Source organism: Triplophysa rosa, linkage group LG17 (genome assembly GCF_024868665.1).
Source record: "Triplophysa rosa linkage group LG17, Trosa_1v2, whole genome shotgun sequence".
Taxonomy (NCBI): Eukaryota; Metazoa; Chordata; class Actinopteri; order Cypriniformes; family Nemacheilidae; genus Triplophysa; species Triplophysa rosa.
This window is the reverse complement of record NC_079906.1, coordinates 2,464,440-2,489,346: the sequence shown is the minus strand read 5'-3', so window position 1 is coordinate 2,489,346 and position 24,907 is coordinate 2,464,440. Positions and strand designations below refer to the sequence as shown.

The following is a 24,907-nucleotide window of genomic DNA, read 5'->3' as shown; positions in this document are numbered from 1 at the left end:
CTGGCATTTATTAGCAAACCGTAGTATCCACATCCCAATGTGCCTCACTGTGCTTCTCTCTTTCCTACCCCCATGGGTGATGTTTGCAACACAATTTGGCAAATGTAAGTTAGTATTGATTATTATTACTATTTTTCATGTTTGTGAAAATTTCTTTTCCCTGGTGCTATTAATCTGACGTGTTAATAAATGTCTGCTCAAGGCCTTGCACTGCTCCCTGAGGAGTGAGGCAGACTGGAATGGCAATCAGGATGCCGTCAGGAAAGACACACACACATAGACAAACAGAGCAAGCTTCCCACAGGCCCTGGTTTGATTTGGTAACTGATTAGGCTTTGTAAACCCTGGTGTAAGGATTTAAGCCCTAATTATGTGCATGAATTAAATGGTAAAGAAATCTTTATGGATATTGCAGCACTGTGAATATTGTTGTACCATCTTGTGGTTTTGGTTCATTGTGTCTTTCACGTACGTCTGGGCTGATCACATAGTCTGCTTTGCCCCATACAGGACAGCCGCGGAAAAAATGAAGAGACCATTTCAATATTGATTTCAGTTTTTATGAATTTACTATTTTGTGTTTAGGTAAAATGATGGACTGATTTGGTTTCATTCTGTGAACTACTATCAATATTTCTCCCAAATAAAAATAAAATAAAATTTCTGTTTGCATTTATATGCATAAAATGAAAAGACCTTTTCCAGCCCTAAAAAACTGCAAAGAAAACAAGTTCATGTTCACTTTTAAGCAATACAACAGTAATATTTGTACATGTATTTAGGAAAAGTTAAAAAAATATATGTTTTAACCTCGATTTGTATCACAGTGTTCATGTGTCTTGTCATGCTGTCAGTCTTACACATTGCTATTTGATGACTTTATGTGACTCCTGAGATTTAATTTAGTTGAAATTCAACAGACACTGGACTGGAATGGGCACAATACATCTAGAAATGGTCTCTTAATTTTTTCCGCGGTTATACATACGTGCCAACGCTTTTTCTGTGTGTTTTGAGTGTGAGCTCTGTGTGAATGTGGATACATGAACAAACATGGCTAGCGATGCAACAAATCTGGAGAACTCCAGTCATATAATCCAATAACGGAAGCCGTTTACACTATGACGTTTCACAGTTTTGTTAATTAAAATGGGCGTATCATATCATATAGCTAGCAGTGTATTTGTGCTGTACAAACATGAAGAGCCTTCCATTGTAATTCTATTCCCCATGTCACTGACCTCTCCAGACAGGCAATAGTTGCTGTTTTAAGACTTATCAGGAAATCTGCCTACTGCTTTTATGAGGGGAAACAGTGTGTGTTCCTGGAAAGCAAATTTTGCACAGCTCTAAAACTTCTTCATGCAGCATGTTCATGCCTCAGTAGGAAATCTACTCATGAATTTGCTTTGGTGTGAGCATAGTTTTCATTACAGTACAACAAGAGGTTCCTTTGTGGTCCTGTCAAAAAAAATTAATTGACATCATGTGTTTTAACTTTGAACACTGCTTTCCTTATGCTGTATAAATATGTTTGTGTTTTTAAACCATTTTATTGACATTTTTGGATGTATCCTAGATGTACGCCTATTACAAAGATGACTCCAAATAAACCCCTACCTAATCTAATGTCATACTTAAAATAATTACAAGTCACCCTTAAAAATGAATAAATGATACAGATCTGTTGTAAAAACAAGTGGCAACAAATTATTTTTCATCACTTTTTACAACTAACATCTGAGTAATATTCTTTATTTTTTTTGCAGTCACCTAGCACATTTTTAAGGTTAATTTTAGTGGACGTATTATGTCAGTTTTCACAGTTCACATGGGTGTACTTCATTACAAGAACTAGTTTAGCCATAATTTACAATATAGTGTAGTGAAAATCTCGTTCTGTTGTTATATCTTGTTTTACAATTTTAAAAATAACAAACTTGTGTTTTGATATTTTTGTGATCTTTAAAATGCCTCTTTGTTTAACTAGTTGATGTAACACAAATGGGTAAGGCTTTAGATTACGGCCCGCAACGTACTGCATAGTTAAACAGAATTTACAGTGTAACTAATTGTAACAATAATGTACGTCTACAGTACATATCTGTAGGTAAAGGGGAACAATATGCAAAGTTTGGGGAAGAAGTCAGAAAATTAAAAAAAACCTTTATACTTTAAGTATTTTAAAACTAAGGGGTAACTATTTTAATATTACATGGTATGCATGACCTGCAGTTTGCTATACATCAGTCTTAGCGTGAACACACACTACATTTTTGTAATTGCAATGTACCCATAAATAAGCTACTTTGGATATTAATTAAATACGAGGTTCTTATTTCATTATTATAGCAAACACGAAATAAGGGGAAATTATGTGACAGCAAGAATGAAGCACGCAGTCTGTCAACTGTAAATTTGACTTTTGAGTTTTGACTTTAGGATTAATTTTTATTTGATTGATTTTAGGATTGTTGGTCACAAATCATTTCTTTTAATTATGAGTTATTATGAGTTATTTTAATGAGTTTTAATGTGTAACGCACAAAATCAATGTTGATATTTTGAGTTAATATGGCATGCAGTTCCCTCATAAATATTTTTTTAATTTTCCCAACTCTTACCCCTTTATTCCCCAAATTTTACATATTGTTCCGCTTTATCTACAGATATGTACTGTAGAGGTACATTATTGTTACAATTACTTGCGCTGTAAATCCTGTTTAATTATGCGGTACATTGCGGGCTGTAATCTAAAGCGTTACCCAGAAATGTAAATCGGGATTAAAGACAAAGCAATCGGGACTAAAGACAAAAATCTGATTTTTTAATCTGATCATTCAAAGATGTAATAATGAATGATAAAATCCACTTTAGTGTGTTAAAATGCAAGTGTATGTAGGTCAAAGGCCTCTGATCACTGGTACTAAAGGTCTGATGAACAAAGAGCTTGGCAGTGACTTCCCAGCAGCTCGCAATAACAAAGCTCTATTTCTCCTGCTTAAGTGACGCTTTTACAATTTATCAAATAAATCTGATGCCTTCATGTCTAGTTTGGCAGCACAGTAGTTTCCAATGGAATAACAAAACTGAACAAGCATTTCATTGTGGCTGCAGCTCAGAGGCAAGAGAAAGACCCCCAAGGTGCGAATTAATGATGACGGCCTGATGTAATCAGGATAAACAGTTCAATATGAGAGCAAGAGCATACAAAGAGAGGTGCTACTAAAGTACTACTGATTTTTTTCTCAGTGCCTCCTTTACTTTACATTGGTATTTAACAGAAAACCTTTCCAAAAAATTCACCTATGCTTTATATTACCACCTTTATTTACAATGTATGTAAAGCATCCAAGCAGCTTTCTTTCTTCAGGTGTTGTTTATGGGTGACCTTATCTCTTTAAAAGCCTCTTTACTTTGAGTAATTCATAGATTTTTATAGCTCTGTCTCTGCTTAATTATTTGCCTGGCTGTTTTCAAACTCTTGTTATCATGAAGAAAATTGTAAAAAGTTTCTTTTCCACTTAAAATTACAAGATGACGCATGCTTTTTACTGCTGAACTTTTTATTTAACCCTTTGATGCACAAGCGATTACCCCTTCTACTGCACAACATGGGTCACGTTTTTCATCTTTTGAAAGTAAACCATTTCATAATTTATTATTCCATGATCTATGAAATCCATGATTCATGAATATTATAAACATTTTTATTTTATTTTTTTCCTATAGGATTTTGTTTTTCCCATCAATACAATCATAATAAAGAAAAAGAATAGAGACAACATTTTGTTAAAATATTTTATTTTAGAAATCCAGACCAACACATTTAACACTTAAATATATTTATTTGCCACTTTTTCACACTAACATATCATATCCGATAACACTAATTTGAACTAAAGTGTGTCTGTAGCGCAACTTTACCCTGAATTGTGGTGACCAAATAAGAGAAAAAACAGATAAATTAAAATGACACATTTCCAGTGACATCTCATTGCCAACTCAGTGCTTACATGTCTTACAAAAATGACAACTACACATTTGTGCTCCTGCATCAGGATCTTCTTCATGCTGTTCATCACGCAGCATCTCTAAAACCATTTCAGTGTGTATTCTAGGATGTATTCTAGGATGACTGGGACCAGCCATACTAACACTTTAGATAATTAAAATTACAAGAATATTTTCAAATGCACATCAAACAGTTGATCAAGCACAGTAAATATGTTTTGTCACTGTTGGACAGAAACCTTGTGTTTAAAACTGTCACTTTTCAGGAACACTGACGGACATAAAGGGTGACCAATAGCATTGATTTATGACAAAAAATAAAAATAAAGAAATATGGAGATACAAGATTTCTGCCCAAAAGCAACAATATTTACTTGTAATATTCTATTCTATTTTGTTAATCTAGCTAACATTTGCTACAATAGAATACAGTATGTCGACAGTAAGCTATCTATTTTGATATTTTTCTCTTTCTCATTTAGTAATAGATTTCAAGGTCAAGGTAATCTTACACTTTTCAAAATAAAGGTGCTTAAAAGGTTTTTCACAGCAGTGTCTTAGAAAAAACATTTTTGGTTCCTCAAAGAACCATTCAGTCAAATGTTCTTTAAAAAAAACATGTCATTCTTACCTTTTTATAATCTGAAGAACTTTTTTTGCCACAAAGAACCTATCTTGAAACAGAAAGGTCGTTTGAATGTTAAAGGTTCTTTATGGAACCATTTCAGTCCAAAAATGTTCTTTTGGCATCGTGAAGCTATAAAAAGTTATTCACATATTTTTATTCTGTGACTTGTTTACATTATGTGATGTTTTTTCTTTATGTTAGGTAATTTTTTTAGGCTTTTTCCAGTTGGTCACCAGACAAAACATACAAACCTTATGTGAAGTGGTCTAATTAAATGAACATGAAATACTTGAGTTGAAATTATTTTGTTGCCTAAGGAAAAGGAGAGTGTGCCCTGCTGAAAAAATAACAGCTAAAACCATGCAGCCTAAGCTGACAGGAACAAGTCTTTGATTCAAGTGCAGACACAACACTTTTATTAATAGAATAGAAAAGGAAAAAAATAAACATAGTCAATGTTAACATGTTAAGAGAGACAGTGACAGTGTTTTGAGAATGGCGATAGCAACGCCAAGGACATGGATTTGATCCCAGGGGATTGCACATAAAAAAAGTATAGAATAATGCATCGTGGATTTAAGCACAACAAGGCTGGGAGACCATTTAAACCCAGCCAATTAGCTTAACAGTGTGGGTATGATACAGAAGACATAACAACACATATTTGACTTCATAACATTGCAAATCCTCTGTGATTTAATGGACTTGCAACTTTGTATATGAAAGGTCACTAAACTTACCAACATTTTTACTCATACTTCACTTAGCTTCTGTTACTGCAGCTTTTACACCTCTAGACGTTGATCAGATTGCTTCTGACTAGCGGCTTGGTGAAACTTTAGTTTGTTGTTTGACTTATGGCCAATTAGGAGTATTATACATATTCATGGCTTTGCAGTTGCTTTTGAGTGCAGTCTGAATGTAACTGAAAACAGTTTGGAGTCAGAACCTTGTGTTCTTGGCAGTGCTGACAGGGGGCCATAGTCTGGCTGATTGCAGGCACTCCTGGTGTAATTGCAGCCTAGTTAGTCCTGATTGCTTGACTGTGTTTGGATTGCAAACTACAGTGGTGCTACTATAGATTACAGTAGGTCCATCCATGCATACTTGCATGGTAGCATAACAGTATAATGGTCATACCACACCAATGAAATTTCTGAGACCATCCCTGGTGAGACGTCACAAGTTATATTTGAGGAATGACAGCCTGTATTACAGTGTTTAAGTTGTGTCTAATGATGTCTAAGCTGCAACATCCAATAACTGGGAGTGAATTTGACATAAGTTAACAATTCCTGAGATATTCACAAACAAATGCTCTCTTGTGAATCTATTTTTTATCTTCTTGGATCTTGCAATGTTCCTGAAACATTTCTGAGAAACCTTTTGTTTAGTTATTTTTACCATTATTCTTTAGTGTTTTTCTTCTTCTTCCACCATAGCGGTCCATTGAACCCTACATAGGAAAGTTATGAAATTTGCCAGATAGTGGCCAGACTCTCTTACTCAAACTCTTAAGTACCACCACCAGTTTAAAGCTTTGTTTACATTTTTGCTTAAAACTTTTGAGCCGTAGGTCATAGAAATTAAACATTTAAAAATGTTCATTTATCTTTAATATTCAGAAGAGTTTGTCATATTTTTGTGTTTTGTGGTTACAACTGTTCAGGAAAGAAGTTTCTTTGCTTTTTAAAATTGAATTTAAGCTCTGTTAACACATCTTGTAAAAGATAAATGAAAATTGTATGTTACATTAACTAACAATATTTGAGTTGAGGGCCTAAATCAAAATATTAAACTTTGCCTTAAAAATCCATGTTTGTTTAACAAACACAAAGTTGCCGGTACTTTGCCACTCCAATCAAGCGTCATTGTACATAACTTTGAAATGTTTTGTCCCCATTGTTTTTGGGTTCTCCATGTAGTGCAAATTACAGGCACAAAATACATTGCGCTTTATATGTAGTTTTAATGAAAGATGACTTTTTCGTCAGTGCAGAAGATATTTAGACAACCGTTTTCCCCTCACATATACTGTATACAATATAAGCATAACGTGATGTGTACTTGTTTTATGAAAAAAACATATTTCAGTGATACAGTTCTTCGATATAAGATGGACTTGTGGTAGGCTATAAATCATTTAAAACAGGAAGTACCACGTTGCTATGACAACACGTTGCACTCGCACACCTGTCAAATTAATTAAAATGATTTAAGAGGTAAAAAGTTAGTTACTTTCTACCCTAAACAATGCCAAAAGAGTTAAACAAATATAATGTTTGCCTTACTGTTTCAAAACGTTTAAAAATCACTAAATACTTGTAAACCTATTTACTACATATGCCTGCTGAGATTAAAAAAAACGTGACACAAATTGTAAACTGTTAACATTTAAACACCACATATTTGATTGAATGTGCAGCTGTTGCAGTTTATTCAAATAACCGACATTGGCTGACGCAAAGAATTGTGAGTTATCTCCAGCAACGAAGGATACAGCTCATGTATCCTCCGAATTCCTGTCAAAGAAGGTGGCATTATAAGTTCATGAGGCAGATGACGGGCAGGTGTGATGATTACAGACACGAAACAGGTGAGGGAGTGTGGAGGATCGTGGTGTATGAAGTCCGAGCGGGAAAACACGAGGAGAAAAAGAGGGAACCGTGACAGCTACTACAAACTATGACGAAATGATTGAATCTTGCGTCCCGTGGCCTCATGTCAAATTGTGTAAAATCGGGCTGAATTTGTGTAATCTGAATGCGGAATTTTAGAGAGAGTAGAGTCTCTTAAAGGTATAAGTGGTCAGGGGTTCAGCAATCTGAGTATACAAGTTGTGGAAAAAATCTGTGTACAAGGGGAAAATCAATATTAGATGTGAAATCAATATTAGATCCGTGATCTTCGGGCCCTCAGATGGCACTGTTTTAACAGGCAAGATTCTGTAATGGAAATCACTGCATGGGCTCAGAAACACCTTAAGATATCACTGTCTGAAAATATAGTAAACTGTGCTATTCACAAATGTAGGTGAAAGTTTTAGTCGTGCAAAGAAGAAGCCTATGTCAACACAATCTAGAACCACTAATGGGCTAATGCTTATTTAAAATGGACTGAAGGAAATAAAGTTTAAAAAAAAATGTATGCCGTCAGACAAATCGAAATTTGATTAATTTTTTAAATCATGGCCTTGTCCAATCATAGTCCTATCTATGGACTAAAGAGGAAAGGGACCATCCAGATTATTATCATCACTCCAAAAAAAGCCTGCATCTCTGCATCATTCTGTTTTTATAGGAAATAGGGTGTATTTGTTGTCGCTACGGCAGTTGTGCTGTCCGACCGGTACAGCACGTGCTTGTTCTGCACGAGAGGTTGTAACCCCTTCAGTGCGGGTAGCACATCCAACAACTCTAGGCAATTTGATATGCCTGCGCAGGCAGGGGCCCGTCCATCGCCCCGACACTGCGTGCCCGTTGCACATGGCACCCCAACCCTGCAGGGAGGCGTCTGTGACCCTGACGCGTCTCGACCTGCCCGAGAGGGACCCCTGTCCGTAGAAAGGTCATTGAAGACCAAGGGGTCAGGGTGCGTCGGCAGAAAAGCGTAATCACCATCCGCCTGCTGCCGGTGTGCCACGCTCTCCAGGGAACTCGACTCTGTAGCCAGTGTTGGAGCGGTCTCATGTGCATCAACCCGAGGGGTATCACCACCGTCGAGGATGCCATGTGCCCAGGAGCCTCTTCCCGCTGACTGCTTGAACCCAAGCAGTTCAACACTGACTGAGCGCAGTCGCGCTGTAATGGAGACAGAGTTGAGTTCCATACCAATAAAGGGGATGCTCCGCACAGAGGAGAGCTTGCTTTTTTTCGGTTGTCCTGTGGTCCCAATCGATCTAGGTGCCGAAGCACTAGGTCCCTGTGTGTACATAACAGATCTCACGAGTGTGTCAAATGAGCCAGTCGTCGAGATAGGGGGAGTAAGGGCGGCTTCCACGATCTTCGTGAAGACTCGTGGGGACAGGGACAGACCGAAGGGGAGGACTCTGTACTAATATGCCTGACCCTCGAAAGCAAACCGTAGGAATGGGCGATGACGAGGGAGAATTGAGACATGAGAGTAAGCTTCCTTCAGGTCGATTGCCATGAATCCATCTTGACATCTGATAGATGCCAGGATGCGCTTCTGCGTGAGCATCCTGAACGGCAGCTTGAGTAGGTGCCTGTTCAGGGTACGCAGATCTAGCGACCCCCGCTCTTTTGGGGTCGATGAAGTACGGGCTGTAAAACCTGTTGAACATCTCGGCTAGAGGGACGAGCACGATCGCTTCCTCACCAGAGGGGTGGCGACCTCGGCCCGAAGCACGGGGCATTCCTGCCTCTGCTGAGGTTAAGAGGATGCCCCGAAACTTGGGAGGGCATCCGGGAAGTTGGATCGCGTAGCCGAGACGGACCGTATCCCGTAGTCACCGTGACGGTTTGGGAAGCTCTTGTCAGGCTCCCAGGGACCGACAGGGAGGCTAGGGGTACGTTCTGCTTCATCGACCTCCCGGGGGTGGTTCGATGGCTGGCAGTGCGGATCCCGCACCTTGGGGGGGACCCCCAGAGAGGAGATCGGCTCTGCAGTTTTACCTGCCTGGCGATGATGTCTGATGATTATCCTCGACATTGGGTCTTGCCGCAACGTCGAGTTGCCGAACACCGTCGTGTAGAGGGTGAGAGCGGCTGTGATAATACCCAGACGATGATGTGGCACAACGCACCGTCGATTGAGAGTGCTTAGGCTGCTGATTATCCTCGACATTGGGTCTCGCCATGACGCAACGTCGAGTTGCCGAACACCGTCATGTAGAGGGTGAGAGCGGCTGTGATAAACGCCCAGAGAGGGAGAAAACTTTTAGAATGGGCTGTTGGGATGGGGCAGGAACCGTCCTGGATCGACCACCAGCAATGGAATGGCTGGGGTCGGGCCCGAAGGTATTCTCGATCTCCATGGGGTCTTCCCATGAGGGCCGCTTTGGCTTTCGCCGCGGCTGCTGACGGGGTGGTGGTCTCCTCTTCGATGTCTCGAAGAGGACCAGGGCTGCTGGGAAGCAGACGGTGCACGGGATCTCGGCGACCAGAGGGCGGTCGAGTCGCGGCTGGGGAGGACATACTTGATATCCTCTGTCTGCTCCCTAACTGTCGAACTCGACAGTATCACCAAACAGCCCCCCCTTGCGAGATGGGTGCATCGAGAAAGCGGACTTTCTCAGTATTACTCACCTGTGCAAGGTTCAGCCAGAGGTGTCTCTCCTGGACCACAAGTGTGGACATCCCCCGACCCAGGGCCCGCGCGATCACCTTGGTCGCCCGAGAGCGAGGTCGGTGAAGCCGCGGAGTTCCTGCATAAGCGCTGGGTCGGTCTTACCCTCGTGGAGCTCTCTCCGCGCATTGACCTGCAGGAAGGCCATAGCGTGGAGAGAGGGGACAGCTTGGCCTACAGCAGAGTAAGCTCTCGACACCTCAGATGCCGAAAAGCCTACGTGCTTTGGACGGGAGTCTAGGTCGAGCCCCTGGGGGACATCGACGTATCCTCTAGCTGCCCCATTATCAAGGGAAGAAAGGGTGATGGAACTAGTTGACGTGTACGCGCCGAAGGGGGCGTTCCAGGTCATACTAGGTTCCTCATGCACTTCCGGGGGAACACGGCACTGGGGGCGAGTGCGGCTTGGAGCCGCTCTCAAGCCCGATGTACCGTGTATCCAGCCGCGAGCGTTGGGAGAGGCAGTGCGGTGCACCGCAAACCAATGCCGGCGGCCCGGGAAAGCATGGCCATTTCGACATCCGCTTCTTCCTGATCTCGACCCCCCGAGGGAGGGAGCTTCAAGGAATCGTCGGAGTCTGATGCCAGTAAGTCACCCTCCGATGCTGCAACAGACATCTCATCATCACGTACCGTGTCCGATACGTGATTGAGGAATAAGACGGCGGACCGTCTCATGGGGAACGGTCAGACAGCAAGACGAGGTGCAAACGGTCCGCGAGCCAGTGGCTGACGGATTAGCGCTCACAGTAATCCTCATATCACCCTCGCTGCTCGCCGTAGCGCCGTAGTAGTCCTGCCATCACGGAACGGGAAGCCACCCGTGACGCAACGTCTGAATCGTCAACCGCCCGCAGTGCGGGCAGGACGTATCCACAACATCTGCCCCAGCGTACTGGAAGCAGACATCGTGTCCGTCCCCCTCCTCGATGAGTGTGTTGCACCCACGAGAACAGCGGGACATGCCACGCCGGAGAAATTTGCTCTTTTAGAGAAAAAACTTGAACACTTCTGGAACCGCCGAGACGCCCAGGGGAAGTCGCTGCAGGAAGGGACAGTCCGCTGCACCACGTCGTAGAGCCGGCAGTCTTGCAGCGAAGTCTGTTGATCATGAGCGAAGGCTCCGAAGAACAAAAGGTGAATGAATGAGGCACGCCGTCTCCCTTTTATACCCGGATATCCGGGGGCGGAGTCCGGCATGCAAATTTCATTCGCCAATTTTCATTGGCCTTTTCTAAGAAGTCGGAAGCGATTGGTTCTCAGGGACGAACTTCATCTGTCGGTTCGACACAACGTCGAGAGACCGACAGAAAGGGAATCAAGTTTATGTCTATGTGGTGTTTTTAATATGCATTAAGATAAACCATGTGCAAATTCATCATTTTAAACCAGTATTTTCTCCATAAAAGTGCCTTTTTTCAAACTGCCTTTGTTTATGACATCATAACCCTGTAACCAATCATGTTACCAGATTTGAGCCATAGATTGAGCCATAGATAGTGCACAGACTCGGCATTGAAATGATCGCTCCTGTTTCAGCACTGCTTCTGCAACACGTCGAATGAGGCATCTATGTGATCAATGGGCCGAGCTCACACAATTGAATTTAGGCAGGGACTAATTTGCCTATTCATGAATCTGCGTATCGTCGCTGTCGGGTGGAAACCTCCTATGTCCAAATTTAGTAAATTTCATATTTTTTCACAAATCGATGCTATTGGTCAGTCCCCATGTGGGTCTGTTATTTTTACAAATTATTAACCAATCTAAAGTGTTGAAAATAGTTTGAGAGCAAATCTCTTAACTCCATTGGACACTTCAACTGTCTGAGAAGTCTCGTAACTCCACCTCTTCTTCACTCCGCGGGAGCCTCTCGGCATTACGTCTCCTGATTGAAAGTTTTTTAGACAATAACGAGTGAAAATAGTTAGGTTAGATACATTTGAGTAGGCCTGTTTTGTTAAAAATCAATAGCTGTAATGCTTCGGTGCAGAAGGAAGCCCGTGAGCCACGAAGGTAAGTTTGTGAGCAGATTCGGCTAATTTCCGCCTATTAGACAGCCTAGTCAGCTCATCGTTTTTTGTATTACATCACTTATAGTTCTTAAACCTTTAAAATAGAGTTTAGGAAGATGTATGTAACCACAGTCGTTAGCTTTGGTTAACTATTGAAGCCTTTTCTCTTGTCAAGAGGCTCAACGCGACCGCCGACTTTATTTGCGTGCAGATTAATTTCCGCCTATATTAGACAGCCTTTTTTACGTTTTATTTTGGTATTGCATCACTCATAGCTCTAACGTTTAAAATAGAGTTTAGGAAGATGTATGTAACCACAGTCATTAGCTTTCATTAGCTTTTAAAGCCTCGTCTCTTGTCAAAAGGCTCAACGCGACCAGACTTTGATGAACACTGCTGGCAGCAGCGACGTCTGTGTCCGTACCATTCTTATCAATGACAGCGTAATCTCGTATCTCCCTGCTCCCAAGTCATAAACCTTGTATCTCTGATTAAACATGGTTTTGGGGAAATGTTGTGTTAATGTTGGTACACAACAGTATATGATAACAACATACGGTATAATACCAACTTTAACGATACAATGTTTAATAACTCAAAAAATATGCAGTTTTTTTAATTTCCTGAAAAATAATGGTTTTGGAGATACGAGGATTCCGCCCGACAGCGACGATATACTAAATAAAGCAAAGGTGTAGAGTTACATTCAAGTCATTTTAAGGCATGAAATTATTATCTCAGAAAACAACTTTAACAAATGCAATTGTAATGCATAAAGATGAGTTTTACGTGCTAAAATGATTAAATGCAGTGGGACTTTAATCTATTAGAAATGTCTGTCTTTGTATTGTTTTTTAGATGACAGTGAAGCTCTAGACTGCATATATGACACAGAACCTAATCTCATGACTGGCGAGAGTGCGGAAGAGGAAACAGAAGACAGCATCATGTCCCCCATTGCAGTGGGGCCCATGTCCCCTCAGCCCTGCAATGAGGAATTTACTCCTAAAGAAGGCTCACCCTACGAGGTGCCAGTCTACATTCCCGATGATATTCCTATCCCTTCTGACCTGGAACTCAGAGAATCATCTGTTCCAGGGGCTGGCCTTGGAATCTGGGCCAAAGCCAAAATTCAGATGGGAGAACACTTTGGACCATACAACGGACTGCAGAGCGCCACGGTTAAAGACACTTATGGATGGGAGGTATGTGAAAATTAGATGATTTGTTATTTTACACATTGGTTTAAAAATACTTTCAAGAGGTAAATTGAAAGATAGTTAAGAACTCTGTAGGCCTAATGGCTTATTTGATTTGGGAATGCAGTAGGGATGCACAATATTATCGGCATGCAGATATTATTGGCCGATATTGGCTTATAAAATAAATATCGGCATGAGCCGATATGAAAAATTACGCCAATATGCTTTGCCCATAAAAAGACGTGTTGATTATGTGTAGGCACTCTGACATATATTATGAGCGTGCACTCTCAAAGACCTGGCAAAGACACTAGCTGTCACACAACACGAGTACTAAAGTTCTTTTTCACGGCTTATTGAGTTTAAACTGTCATATAAAGACATGATTGTTTTTGCATGCCTTATTAGGTTTGAACTGTCATATAAACACACGATTGTATTAAAAACACACAAGGTTTTAGGTTAAGCCAGTGTTCTGACAAAAAATGTGCAACCATTAAAAGTCTTACATATTTTTGTTTCCCCACTTTTAGATTTTTGTTCAATGACTGTAATAAATATTATACTTTATTTATATAGCGCTTTTTACAATTTCATTGTTACAAAGCAGCTGTACATGAAAACGTCAACTATAAGCAATACATTACATTTATAAAATAGAAAAGGTATCAAGAGGTAACAATAGATACACTCTCATTCACACAAGACACACAAAATATACAGTGCACACACACTCACATGAGGCAGAAGGATACGCACACACACACACACTCACACAGCGCACACATGTATGTTTTATTATCTCCGTGGTGACAGTCCATAGGCGTAATGAGTTGTATACTGTACAAACTGTATATTTTATCCCCTACCCCTAACCCAACCCCTAAACCTAAAGTTCGTAGAAAACCTTTTGCATTTTTAGATTTTCAAAAATTATCGTTCTGTATTATTTATAAGCTTTTGTGCCTGTGGGGACCTCAATTTTGGTCCCCACAGTGACACGAGTCCCCATGTGTTGGTGTGCATTCAGGTTTAGGCCCACTAACATATAAAAACCAAGTCCACACACACACAGACAGAAGATAAAAGAAGAGAAACACAAGTAATATATTATGCAGACTATAAATTCATATGTGGGGTAGTATTAATTCACGCAAAATGTTTAAAATAATATTAAAAAGTACAAAATTCTAAAGCTGATGTCAGCAGCAACCCGGCGAGCAAAACGAGTGCAGCCAGTGTGCAAACAGTGGCGAGAAACCCAAAACTCCAGTGGAGAGAAAATAAAAAACTCGGGCTCAACCAGTTCTCCTCTGGCACTAGTGCTGCCTCTACAAGCTCGACAGCAGTGGTGTAGTCGGGGCCATACGCACATATACTTTTTCTATAGCGCTGTTTGCATATAACGACTTTTGACGATCTATATTAGCATATACCCTCCGCATACCCACTTATTTTGCTGCTTAAAAACGTCTCCAAGCAGATTTTATGGTTGCTTTCCCTTTAACCTTATCGCCTTTTTCGTATTTTGTTTTAAACACGTGATTCTTTCATTCAGTTTCTTAAAAACCTCCGACAACTGCATCAAGCGCGTCATCTTCAGTGTTAGCAGCGCGCCAGAGAGGAGTTCGTCCTTGAAAGAGTCCCGCTGAAGCCGTCAGGTATAATAACATGGATATACTGCTCACTTTTAGTCAAAGTTGCTTTAAAGTGTTCTTTCCGGCAATGGGTACTCTCTTCTTTCCCAGCTCGAGAGAGATTTACACTGAATTCACAAGTTTCCTTGCGCTGCTTTATCTCTATGATATTGCGAGGCATCACAAATCTTTAATATCTGGTACAACTTTTAACACTAGCTTTATCTAGGCAAAGTTACATCTGTATTCTGTACCAAGTAAAAATATTGTATTGCGGCCTGTATATTGTATATTTAACTGTAATAAATGTCATGTTACTAGAAAAAAACACACTGACTTCTATCTTTTTGCCATTTGGGGTAATGTTACAGTATAGTACACACCTTTTTTTGTTAGGACTACACCACTGCTACTTGCACAACTAGGCTAAATAAACTGATATATATATATATATATTATGGGGGCCAAACAGGAAATAATTATATAAAATCTGAATATATAGTTATAAATCCTGAATATATAAATGTAAATCTGAATATATATTGTTATATGTGTGAATATATGGTTATAAGTCTGAAAATATAAATGTAAAACTGAATATACAGTTATAAGTCTGAATCTATAAATGTAAATCCGAATATATAGTTATAAGTCTGAATATATAAATGTAAATTTTGAATATAGAAATGTAAATCCCGAATATATATTTATTGACTATATCTCAATATAAACATGTTAATGATCGGGCATGTCATTAGACAGACATTAGACAGGAGAATGGCTAGACGCACACTGATCAACTCCAGACTCAAAAAAGTATATAAGGACATGTTGTTTGTATTATTCATATTTTTTATTTATTTTGTAAATTGCATTGTGCAAAAAGTGCAAGTGAATAAAATCAGACACACGAGCAAACGTTTCAGCACATGGCTATCTTCAGTGCTCACATAACAAACAACGTTCAACTGCTAGATTCAAAAGGCTGTCCAGTGCCAGACTGTGCCAGAAGGTCCCCAACAGCCCTTAACATAGCTGTGTAGTTTTCGGCAGAATTAGTCATGACTGAGAGGGCTAGGAAGATTGTCGACAATCTGCTGATGAACAGTGATTTTTAGGGATGCACCGATACCAGTTTTTAAGACCGAGTACGAGTACCAGTTTCTGGTACTCGCCGATACCGATACCTATAACCGATGCCTGTATAATGTACAATAATGTTAATAAACAAGTATCTTACTGGTACATTTTCTTTTTTTCTTTTGTTTTTAGGTCTACTTAAATTTAAGTACTATTTTTTAATCAAGTTCTATTTTTTATGATAAGTAGCACAATTTTACTAGCACATTTACTTCAGATTACTAAAGTAAACAATATACTCTGTGGTCAAATGATTAAAAAATCAAGGGGGGTGGTGTGGTAAAATGTGAGTGTATTATAACTTGTTCCATTCAATTGGACTTTTATTTTGACGGGACGCAGTGAAACGCTGGTGCTGAAAGCTCCAAACACAATGCGTTCAGTACACGCAACCGCACCACTCTTTCACACACGGTAACGTAAAACAAGCAGAATACATACTGTATTTAAACAGTATCTGAATATTTCGTTAACTGTTGCGTTAGTTGTTAGCTGTGAAGCGCTAATTTCTTGTTAGGAATTCTTGTTAGAAATGCCTGGATTCCTCGATTCCGGCCGCGTTTTCCGCATTGCGGAAATCATAGGGCTCTATTGGTCTTTGGTATCGGTGTGTCATTACGAGTACGAGTACATGAGCTTGGTATCGGGCCGATACCGGTGCATCCCTAGCAGCAGCATGTGATAGACAAAAGACACGGGGACAATCGCAGGATACATCTGTCCATCAAACTCAGTCAGAGGTGTGCTGGTATGGAAGGTAAATCCTGCCAAATTTAAATAAACAAATTAAATGATGAAAATGAAAACCATATTAACAATTTCATTATACACAACTGTGCGCACAATATGTGCCAAAATGAAAAATAAAATGAAATGATTTCATTTTCATTTTTACACTGACAATGCGTTGTCCCTGTCAAATTGAAAAAGAAAATGCAATTGGTGATTTGACATTTTATCTTCCATAAAATCTCGAGGCAAGACTGCCAATATGAAAGTGAAAGGCAACTGTGGGAAAGAAATTGCAAAACATTTTTACAAATGTTTTTATTAATGCTCACGCAATAATACTGACACAATTCAAATTAAAATGTAAAATTTGATTTTCATTTTATTTTCTCTTTTATTTCATTTTCAAAGTCATGCAAATTACATCAGTGGGTGTGGATGAGCGTCTGCATTAATGGAAATGCCCACAAAGACGTTCATTCGAATGGTTTCTTTTCCCCCACAGCGCGGTGACACAAGCCTGCACAGGCTGCACTTAATAGTGTTTTGCGTATTAGATGTTTTTTGCTATGACAGCTGAACTTAAGGGAGGAATTTAAACAGGCGCATAATTTAAAACATGCATTCATAACATAGTGCAGCACTTTGTATAATGATTGGCGTTATCATAATGAAGTATATGATTTTGTAAAGTATGAAAGGTGGCGGGTGGTCCTTCGGTAAAACTGTGTAAAATCTGATCCGTCAGTATTATGTGTATAATGAGCCCATGCACACATGATTCATATTTCACTAGCAGGTTTATTTTACAGCTGTGTTGTTAGTTTGTCAGCTATATGCTAATACTTTAGCATAGTAATGCCTACTGTATATACATCTGTCGTGTCCATTCACATCCGCTCTATCAGTGAGCCATAATCAGTCTGCACTATGCCTGCAGGTATTTATGAATGTATATTACGAGGACAAAAGCTCATTGTTTAAGGCAGATTGTTGTGTGAGGGCTTTCCGTGTAAAACAAATGATTTCTTTGTTCATTTCTCAACAATTCTCAATATGTCTGTATGGGAAACACTTGATATCTACTTGTTAAACAGTTGTTTGGGTTTTACTTTAAAGGTTTTACTATGTGCTGTTTTATTGCGCCCAAATAGTAAAACTTCCTTTACAAACTTCATGCAATTATGTAAAAATTTTAAATTTAACAAAAGTTATGCAGATATTTACATAAAATATACACGGTAAAATATAACAGAGACACATAAATAAATAAACAATTGCTTTTTTATTACTGACAAACAATTTTGGGTAGGCTAATAAGTGGTTTTGAAGCACCCAAGTGGGAACTTTTGGAAATGCCATGATAGAAAAAAAAACGCAAAAGGAAACATACCTTTTGTACTATCATGCTCAAAAAAGACTTACAGGCTTACAATATATAAGTATTGGCTATCGGCTAGAATGACTTGAAAAATATCAGCATATCGGATATCGGCAAAAGTTAAATATTATGCATCACTAGAATGCAGCTTTTTGGACGTTGTTTGAGCATGGCCTTAAAATCTATGAAGGCCTGTGTCCCATTTGACATTTTATATTTTGAAATCGTTGTCATGAGTCTCTTCCTGCAAAGCCAGTATTGATTTGATAGACATTAACAAAGTGTTGTTAAGGTCATACATTACCAAGTCCAATCTACCTAAATCAAGACCGATGTCTTGCCAGGATAAGGCAACATATCTCAGATGAACAATTAAACCTAACATCAACATCAACTGCTCATCATTATTAAGCTCAAATTATGTAAACCTTTTTTTCAGGTTATTGTGCTTGCACAAAGGTTGGAAAATGCTGCACTCACCAGAGAGCTATTGGTCTTAAATGACTCACGATTTACTCTTTATATTGGAAGGCAGGACTTCCGTTACTAGAACATTAATATTTAACCCTCCTTCATAGCAACACCACTGCAGTGTCATATCTTAAGCTTTTATTGCTTCCCAGTACTACCAACTAAACAGTTTATTTGTTTTGCCACTAGTCAACACATTGGGTTTCTCAATTGCGGATCACATGCCTTAAAGTGCATTCCTTCTACACATACAGAAAACAACTCTGTTTAAAAATAATATGTTTAAAATATATTTAAATACACTGTGTAAAAGAAAGTGAAACTGGAGCAGTTTCTGACACAAACACATTTGAGCCACAAAGATTGCAATTGTTGTACATCATGTAATCAGTCATTTTGACCATCTGACTAGTTGACCACTTTTCTACAGGTGTAGTAGTATAATTAAAAAGGCCAATAGTCCAAATGACTTTGTGAACTATGGATTTGGGGGAAGACCACAAGGGCTGCATTTGGGACAGGGCCTTAGTTTAAATCAAGGGTGTCTAATTCTGCTGCTCCAACCTAAAACAGACTTGAAACAGCTGATCAAGGACTTTGATTAGGGTTAGCTAAACTCTGCAATACAGGTGAAGAACTGGACATTCTGAAGATGCCTAAGGGGGGTATTACATCTCAATTTGGCTTGTGGGATTGGTTACCCACTGTGAGGCTATGGATTAAAATGTTCATTCCATGTTTCTAGATCTTTTTTTGACTCCCCTTTTTCTTTTCCATCAATCTTTGAATTTCATTTAATACCAGTTTTCAAAACCCTGATTACTAAAGATATCAGTTTTTCTCTTTTGCCTGTATGTATTAGTATGCACACATCTGGTCATGCCATATGATATGCGTTATGGGAGATGGCATTTGCGTGAAGTCATATTGAACTATTCATTTTCATTTCAACATGACATCAGAGGATATTGAAGTTGCTTCGGTAAGCTCATTATGGCACATGCTGATTCCCCCAACATGACTGATCAGACGTGGGCAACTCAGTGTTCTTCCATTCAGGGGTGCCCCCAAGGGCCACCACTGCCACAGCCACCACTGTAGAAAACTCTTTAAAATGCATTGCGATGCCGATGTGAACAATTCTGCATGAGTGCATAAAAACTAATATCAATTATTTAAAAAATAATAACGTTTCTGTTATCATGTTTGTATTGCTATTGTTATTATGTCTTATTTTATTTGAAAACGTTGTTTTTTGACATAAACTATATGAATGCATGTTTCAGACTGATTTGAGCACTAGATCAGCACTTGCGCTTCTCTCTCTCTCCTGATGGGGTGAGAGAGTGCGCGCCTAGGAGGCTCTGTATAAACAAAGGGCATTTTCATATATTTCTGAACTTGGACCACTGTTGAAAGTTTTTTAAGATGTCAAGTGTTCAATTGACACGTAAAAGACACCACATTGCGTCTTTAAGCGATCTACTCGCATTATGAAAGAAACGTGCACCTCTGGACACCATGTCCGGCATCTTTTAGCGCTGGGACGGCTCGATATATCAGTTTCAAACGATCTCCAAATCCAACATTATATCCACCATTTATATAACATTCATCACCCAAATGCAGTGAACAAACAAACACCTGAACTTCGCGAACATATGCTCTCTCTCTCTCTCCTGCACACAAGTGAAAGTGACGTCTGTGCATGCTTCTCCTTCTCTCCTTGCTGCCGCGTGGGCTTTTCCGGGAGAATTGTCCAATAAGGGACTAAGAAAAATTGTTACGAAACCGTTTTATATTTTCGAAAAAAAAAATCTGAAACCTGTACGATCGCTGGGGGAGTGTATCGAGCACAGAAATACTACGTAATACGCCCAACTCGTTTTTTGACAAGTTGACCATGTTAAGCATGAGAAGACAGCACGTTTAACATTGTAAAGAAGTCACAATGCATGACACACCATTGCACCACCCCTTTAAAATTTTCTGGGGGTGCCACTGCCCCCATTGGCCCCCTCCCTCATATTCTTCTCTGCTCCACTGATATATACCATTCAAATTACATATGAAAAGAGTTAGCTAATTATAATATTGTGAATAAAGTTATTCCTAACCTAAGTACACAGTGATGATATTCTGTGTGCTATTTTGCTTTTTTTACTGTGTGTAACCTGAAAGTTAATTTAAATTAACATTAAAAGTTTTCACCTGTGCCACCAGATGCTGGGATGCATAAATATACAATTTCAAGTATCTTTTTTCTATCTATCAAAACAACTACTTTGAACGTAACCAGTTATTGTCAAAAAGTATCGGGCTGAGGCTAATCAACTTGCTCTTAATATGTCATTCATAAGATTCTATATTTGTTTGAGGTTCAGGGAAATTTGGATAAAGGGATGTTGTTAATTATGTCTTGAGTACAGGTGTAAGGAATTAATCCATTTGTTATCTCCCCCCAAAAAATGCCTTTTCTTCATTTTTGAGCTGTTACCATTGGCATAAAATGCAACAAAGATTACTAAAGACAACATATTTTACTAATAGATCTACCAATCTCTGTGAAAAAATAATGATGCTGGCATATTTTTCATGTAATTTTAACCCCTTCTAATTTGGCGCCAAATTTAGAGTGAAATTGTTATTTTTAACCCCCCCCTAAAAATGAGTGGATTACTCAATCATCCATGACCTTTATATTTTGGCTTTCATCACTTCAGATGTTGGTCTTACTTCTGTAAAAATATAAAAAATCAAAAATTCAAGCCCAGGAAATATAAAAAAATTGGTTGTTTTGAAACTGAATTACCCAGGTTGGATTTGATTACTTACACACCCAACTGAGAAATACTGTAGAAAAAGACATATGATTAAAAATGCTGCCAAAACACTCTTTGTCCAAAATCTCCATGAAAACGCACCAAAACTTATCACAAATCTGACAGTGAGAGAAAAATACCAAAAGTAAAATTGTTTGACCCTACATGTACAACATCCATGTTACAACTACACGTTAGATTGTGCCCCTCCCCTTTATTCTTCAATTCCACCCAACAACTATTGAAACGTACTATAATCAGTCTCTCTCTCTCTCTCTCTCTCTCTCTCTCTCTCTCTCTCTCTCTCTCTCTCTCTCTCTCTCTCTCTCTCTCTCTCTCTCTCTCTCTCTCTCTCTCTCTCTCTCTCTCTCTCTCTCTCTCTCTCTCTCTCTCTCTCTCTCTCTCTCTCTCTTTATGTCTGTCTGACATAATGATCAGATTTCATCCCTAATTTACATGCTCAAGTACTTTGGCATTATATTATAAAAAATACACTTATGGCCCTGCTTGACAGTATAATGATTGACAAGCAGCACATCTAAGGGGAATGTGGTCATGTACGCACGCACATGCTGACACACATACACTTGCTAAAGACCCATAGAGACATCTGTTCCACCATATGTGAGAAATCATGTATAAAAATGATACTTGCTAGCAGCTGCCAGAAACTGGTTTAAGACAGTGGCTTGATTTAACAACACGCATGTATGCAATAGATGCACTTTGAATACATAAATACATAATACATTTCTTGGGGGAATTCATAGTAGTTAAAGACAACTAATAGTGATATGTGTAATTTTTATCAATGTTAAAACCATTGTCTATGACAGTTAAATTTGTTCACTTTTCCGAGCACTGTCAGTCAAATCCATTTCACTTGTGAACGTCCTAATAAATTAAACGCAATGTTTTAGCTACAACCTTGACTTCTACACTGCTGCTCCCTCAAATCCTATAGTCCATATAAATTAAACTAAATTTTATATTTTCACTACTCGAACCTGGTGCACTCCAGCAACACAGCAAGGCATATTAGTATATCTGCTGCTCAGGTGGGTCTGGTTGTGTGCACACATACTGTCACTAAACAAGCTGGTATTTAAGTGAAAGTTCATAATTTGTTCGCCTGTTGCTTTTAAAAGCAATGTAGTTGCAGCATTAGATTAGACTTTTGTTGCTGTGCTAATTGAACAACAACAACCCAGACTTTTGGACTGAAACAATCAAGGTTAGGTACATTTTTAACCCAACAGTTTTGTTCGTCCCTATTTGACTCAATCCAGGGTTGAAAATAACCCAGCATTTTTCAGATTGTTAATGTTCTCAGTAACTATGATTGAGATTAATAGCAATACTGATGTATCTAATGGATAGCTCTTTTCTATTATTATATGTCTACTTGGTTTAGATGGCTCACTAGGTTTTAGAACACAACTGTCTGTGTGTATTACTGCTGCAGGTGTGAGTTAATGAGCATCGTCTGCAGGTGGATCAGGAAATTTTCCGCTCTCTGTCCCCAGGCTGTCCTGTCTCGACTGAAGAGGTGTTAGCTCAGATTCATTTTAGCAAGACGGACAGCTCAATCTCAGAGATGCTTAGCCTCAGGCCCTCCCTCCCGCAGACACTCTCTCTCTCTCTATCCACAGAGCACTGCTCAGGAACAAGAGACAGGACTTTTCTATTTAAAAGCCATTATGGTTGCTTTATCACAACATATCATAACAACGAACCGATCACAGACGCTTTCAATCAGATCTGTTTCTGAGTGGGCTCTGGGGTCCCAAGCAAAAGGTTTATAGCCAGTGGCCTTGTCGATTTAGGGGGTCGATAGTGTGATGGCACTAGCTGGAGTATTGACAGAAGTGCCGTACTCACTAGAGAACGTGAGGAAGAACGCTGACAATCCAATGTGATATGCTGTCAGATTAGATCCATAAGGGACTGCTGACACAGTGCCTTTTTGTGTGTGTTCACGTACTGCTAGATATATCTAGAGGGGACAGTGTGAGCGCAGGTCAAGTGTCTGTGAGTTATCCATCTTTACTGAATAAATGCACAAAATAATAATAACAAAATATGTTAATTATATTATTTTAACTTATATAAATATAGATAATTATCCAAAGAATTATAGCTCAACAGTTGCATATTCATAATAATAAGAAACTATGTGTTTTAATGATACCAATCATTCCCCAGTGAATGAGACAAGTTAACTAAAACTTTAAAAGCTGTACTAGTGGAGAAACAACCTAGGGACAAGCCAATTGTTGGTGCTAACTTGACAGAAACTGTATACTATTAATTAATAACAATTAACTAAGCTTTAAAAATATTGCACAAGAATCTCTAAGGTCTATCTCATGTTGTTAGCTGTGGGAATTGTAGGTGTAATGCGTGTTATTGAAAATGCTTCCTAAAAATGAAGATTCTGCCACCACATTTGAATGTAGCACTTAAGCCTGGCTCAGACTACAGGAGTTTTAAAATCCTGACAGATTCAAATTCTGGTTGCAGCACACACATAAGGAGAATTTTAACAGATTATCTTATTTAAAATCTTAAACCTGGCTCAGACTACAGGAGTTTTAAAATCCGGAAAGATTAAAAATTCTGGTTGCAGCACACACATAAGGAGAATCTTAACAGATTCTCTTATTTAAAATCTTAAACCTGGCTCAGACTACAGGAGTTTTAAAATCCGGAAAGATTAAAAATTCTGGTTGCAGCACACACATAAGGAGAATCTTGACAGATTCTCTTATTTAAAATCTTAAACAAGCTCACACTCATCAGTGTACAACTAAATTACACATATTTTAGGATATGCAGTCTTGTAAAAGTAGCTAATAGTAACCGTTTTAATGGGTTTACTATTTTTAGATGTTGACATCACATCTACATTTGAATCTCTTTTTCAAGCACTACAAAAATAGGTTTGCCCTTCGTAAACTTGCATTTATGAATGTGAAATGTCCAGATAAGAAAACGTCGGGGCGTAAAGTTGTGTTTATAAATAAGCCTAAAAGGTAGCAAGTTCAAAAAAATTTTTTAGAAAGTTTGATTGGAAGTTTTTTTATTTCATAATTGCACATCAAAAGACATCCTAAGACACCCAAACTACAGGATAATATTAAGATTATCATACCAGAGGACGCCTATTAAGTCATCTCACCGGGAAACAGAAGTAAACAAAGGGACATCGCAAAGTTAATTTCACGTGATCTCACCTGGCAACGGTTGTGTAACGTCTTTGTCGCTCTCTGAATGATTCTCTGTCTGTCTGTCCAAAGCCGCGGGAACGTATTTTGAGCAGGGGGTGCTACAATGCTTTTTGCTAGGGCTGAAGTTATGACTGTGCTTTGGGCAAGCTGCTTAAGTTTAATGTTAATAAATAACGGAAGAAAAAAAATCGCTTTCTCGCTGCCGAGAATAAAGATGAATGCCAATGTGATTATAAGACACAGCGTAAAAACAAACACATAAACGCATGTTATATGTATGCCTATAGCCAAATAACAATCTGTTGAACGAAACTACAAGCTGCGCGTTAGC

At 39.0% G+C, this 24,907-nt stretch overlaps 1 protein-coding gene across 2 annotated transcripts in view; it reads left to right on the top strand.

Moving 5' to 3' along the window:
- prdm16 (PR domain containing 16) overlaps nt 1–24,907 on the top strand; it is a 402,250-nt gene that overhangs the window by 71,848 nt on the left and 305,495 nt on the right. For both annotated transcript variants that reach the window (XM_057355906.1, XM_057355907.1), the window contains exon 2: nt 12,823–13,169. In XM_057355906.1, the coding sequence (XP_057211889.1) occupies nt 12,823–13,169 (347 nt within the window). The remainder of the gene's footprint in view (nt 1–12,822; nt 13,170–24,907) is intronic.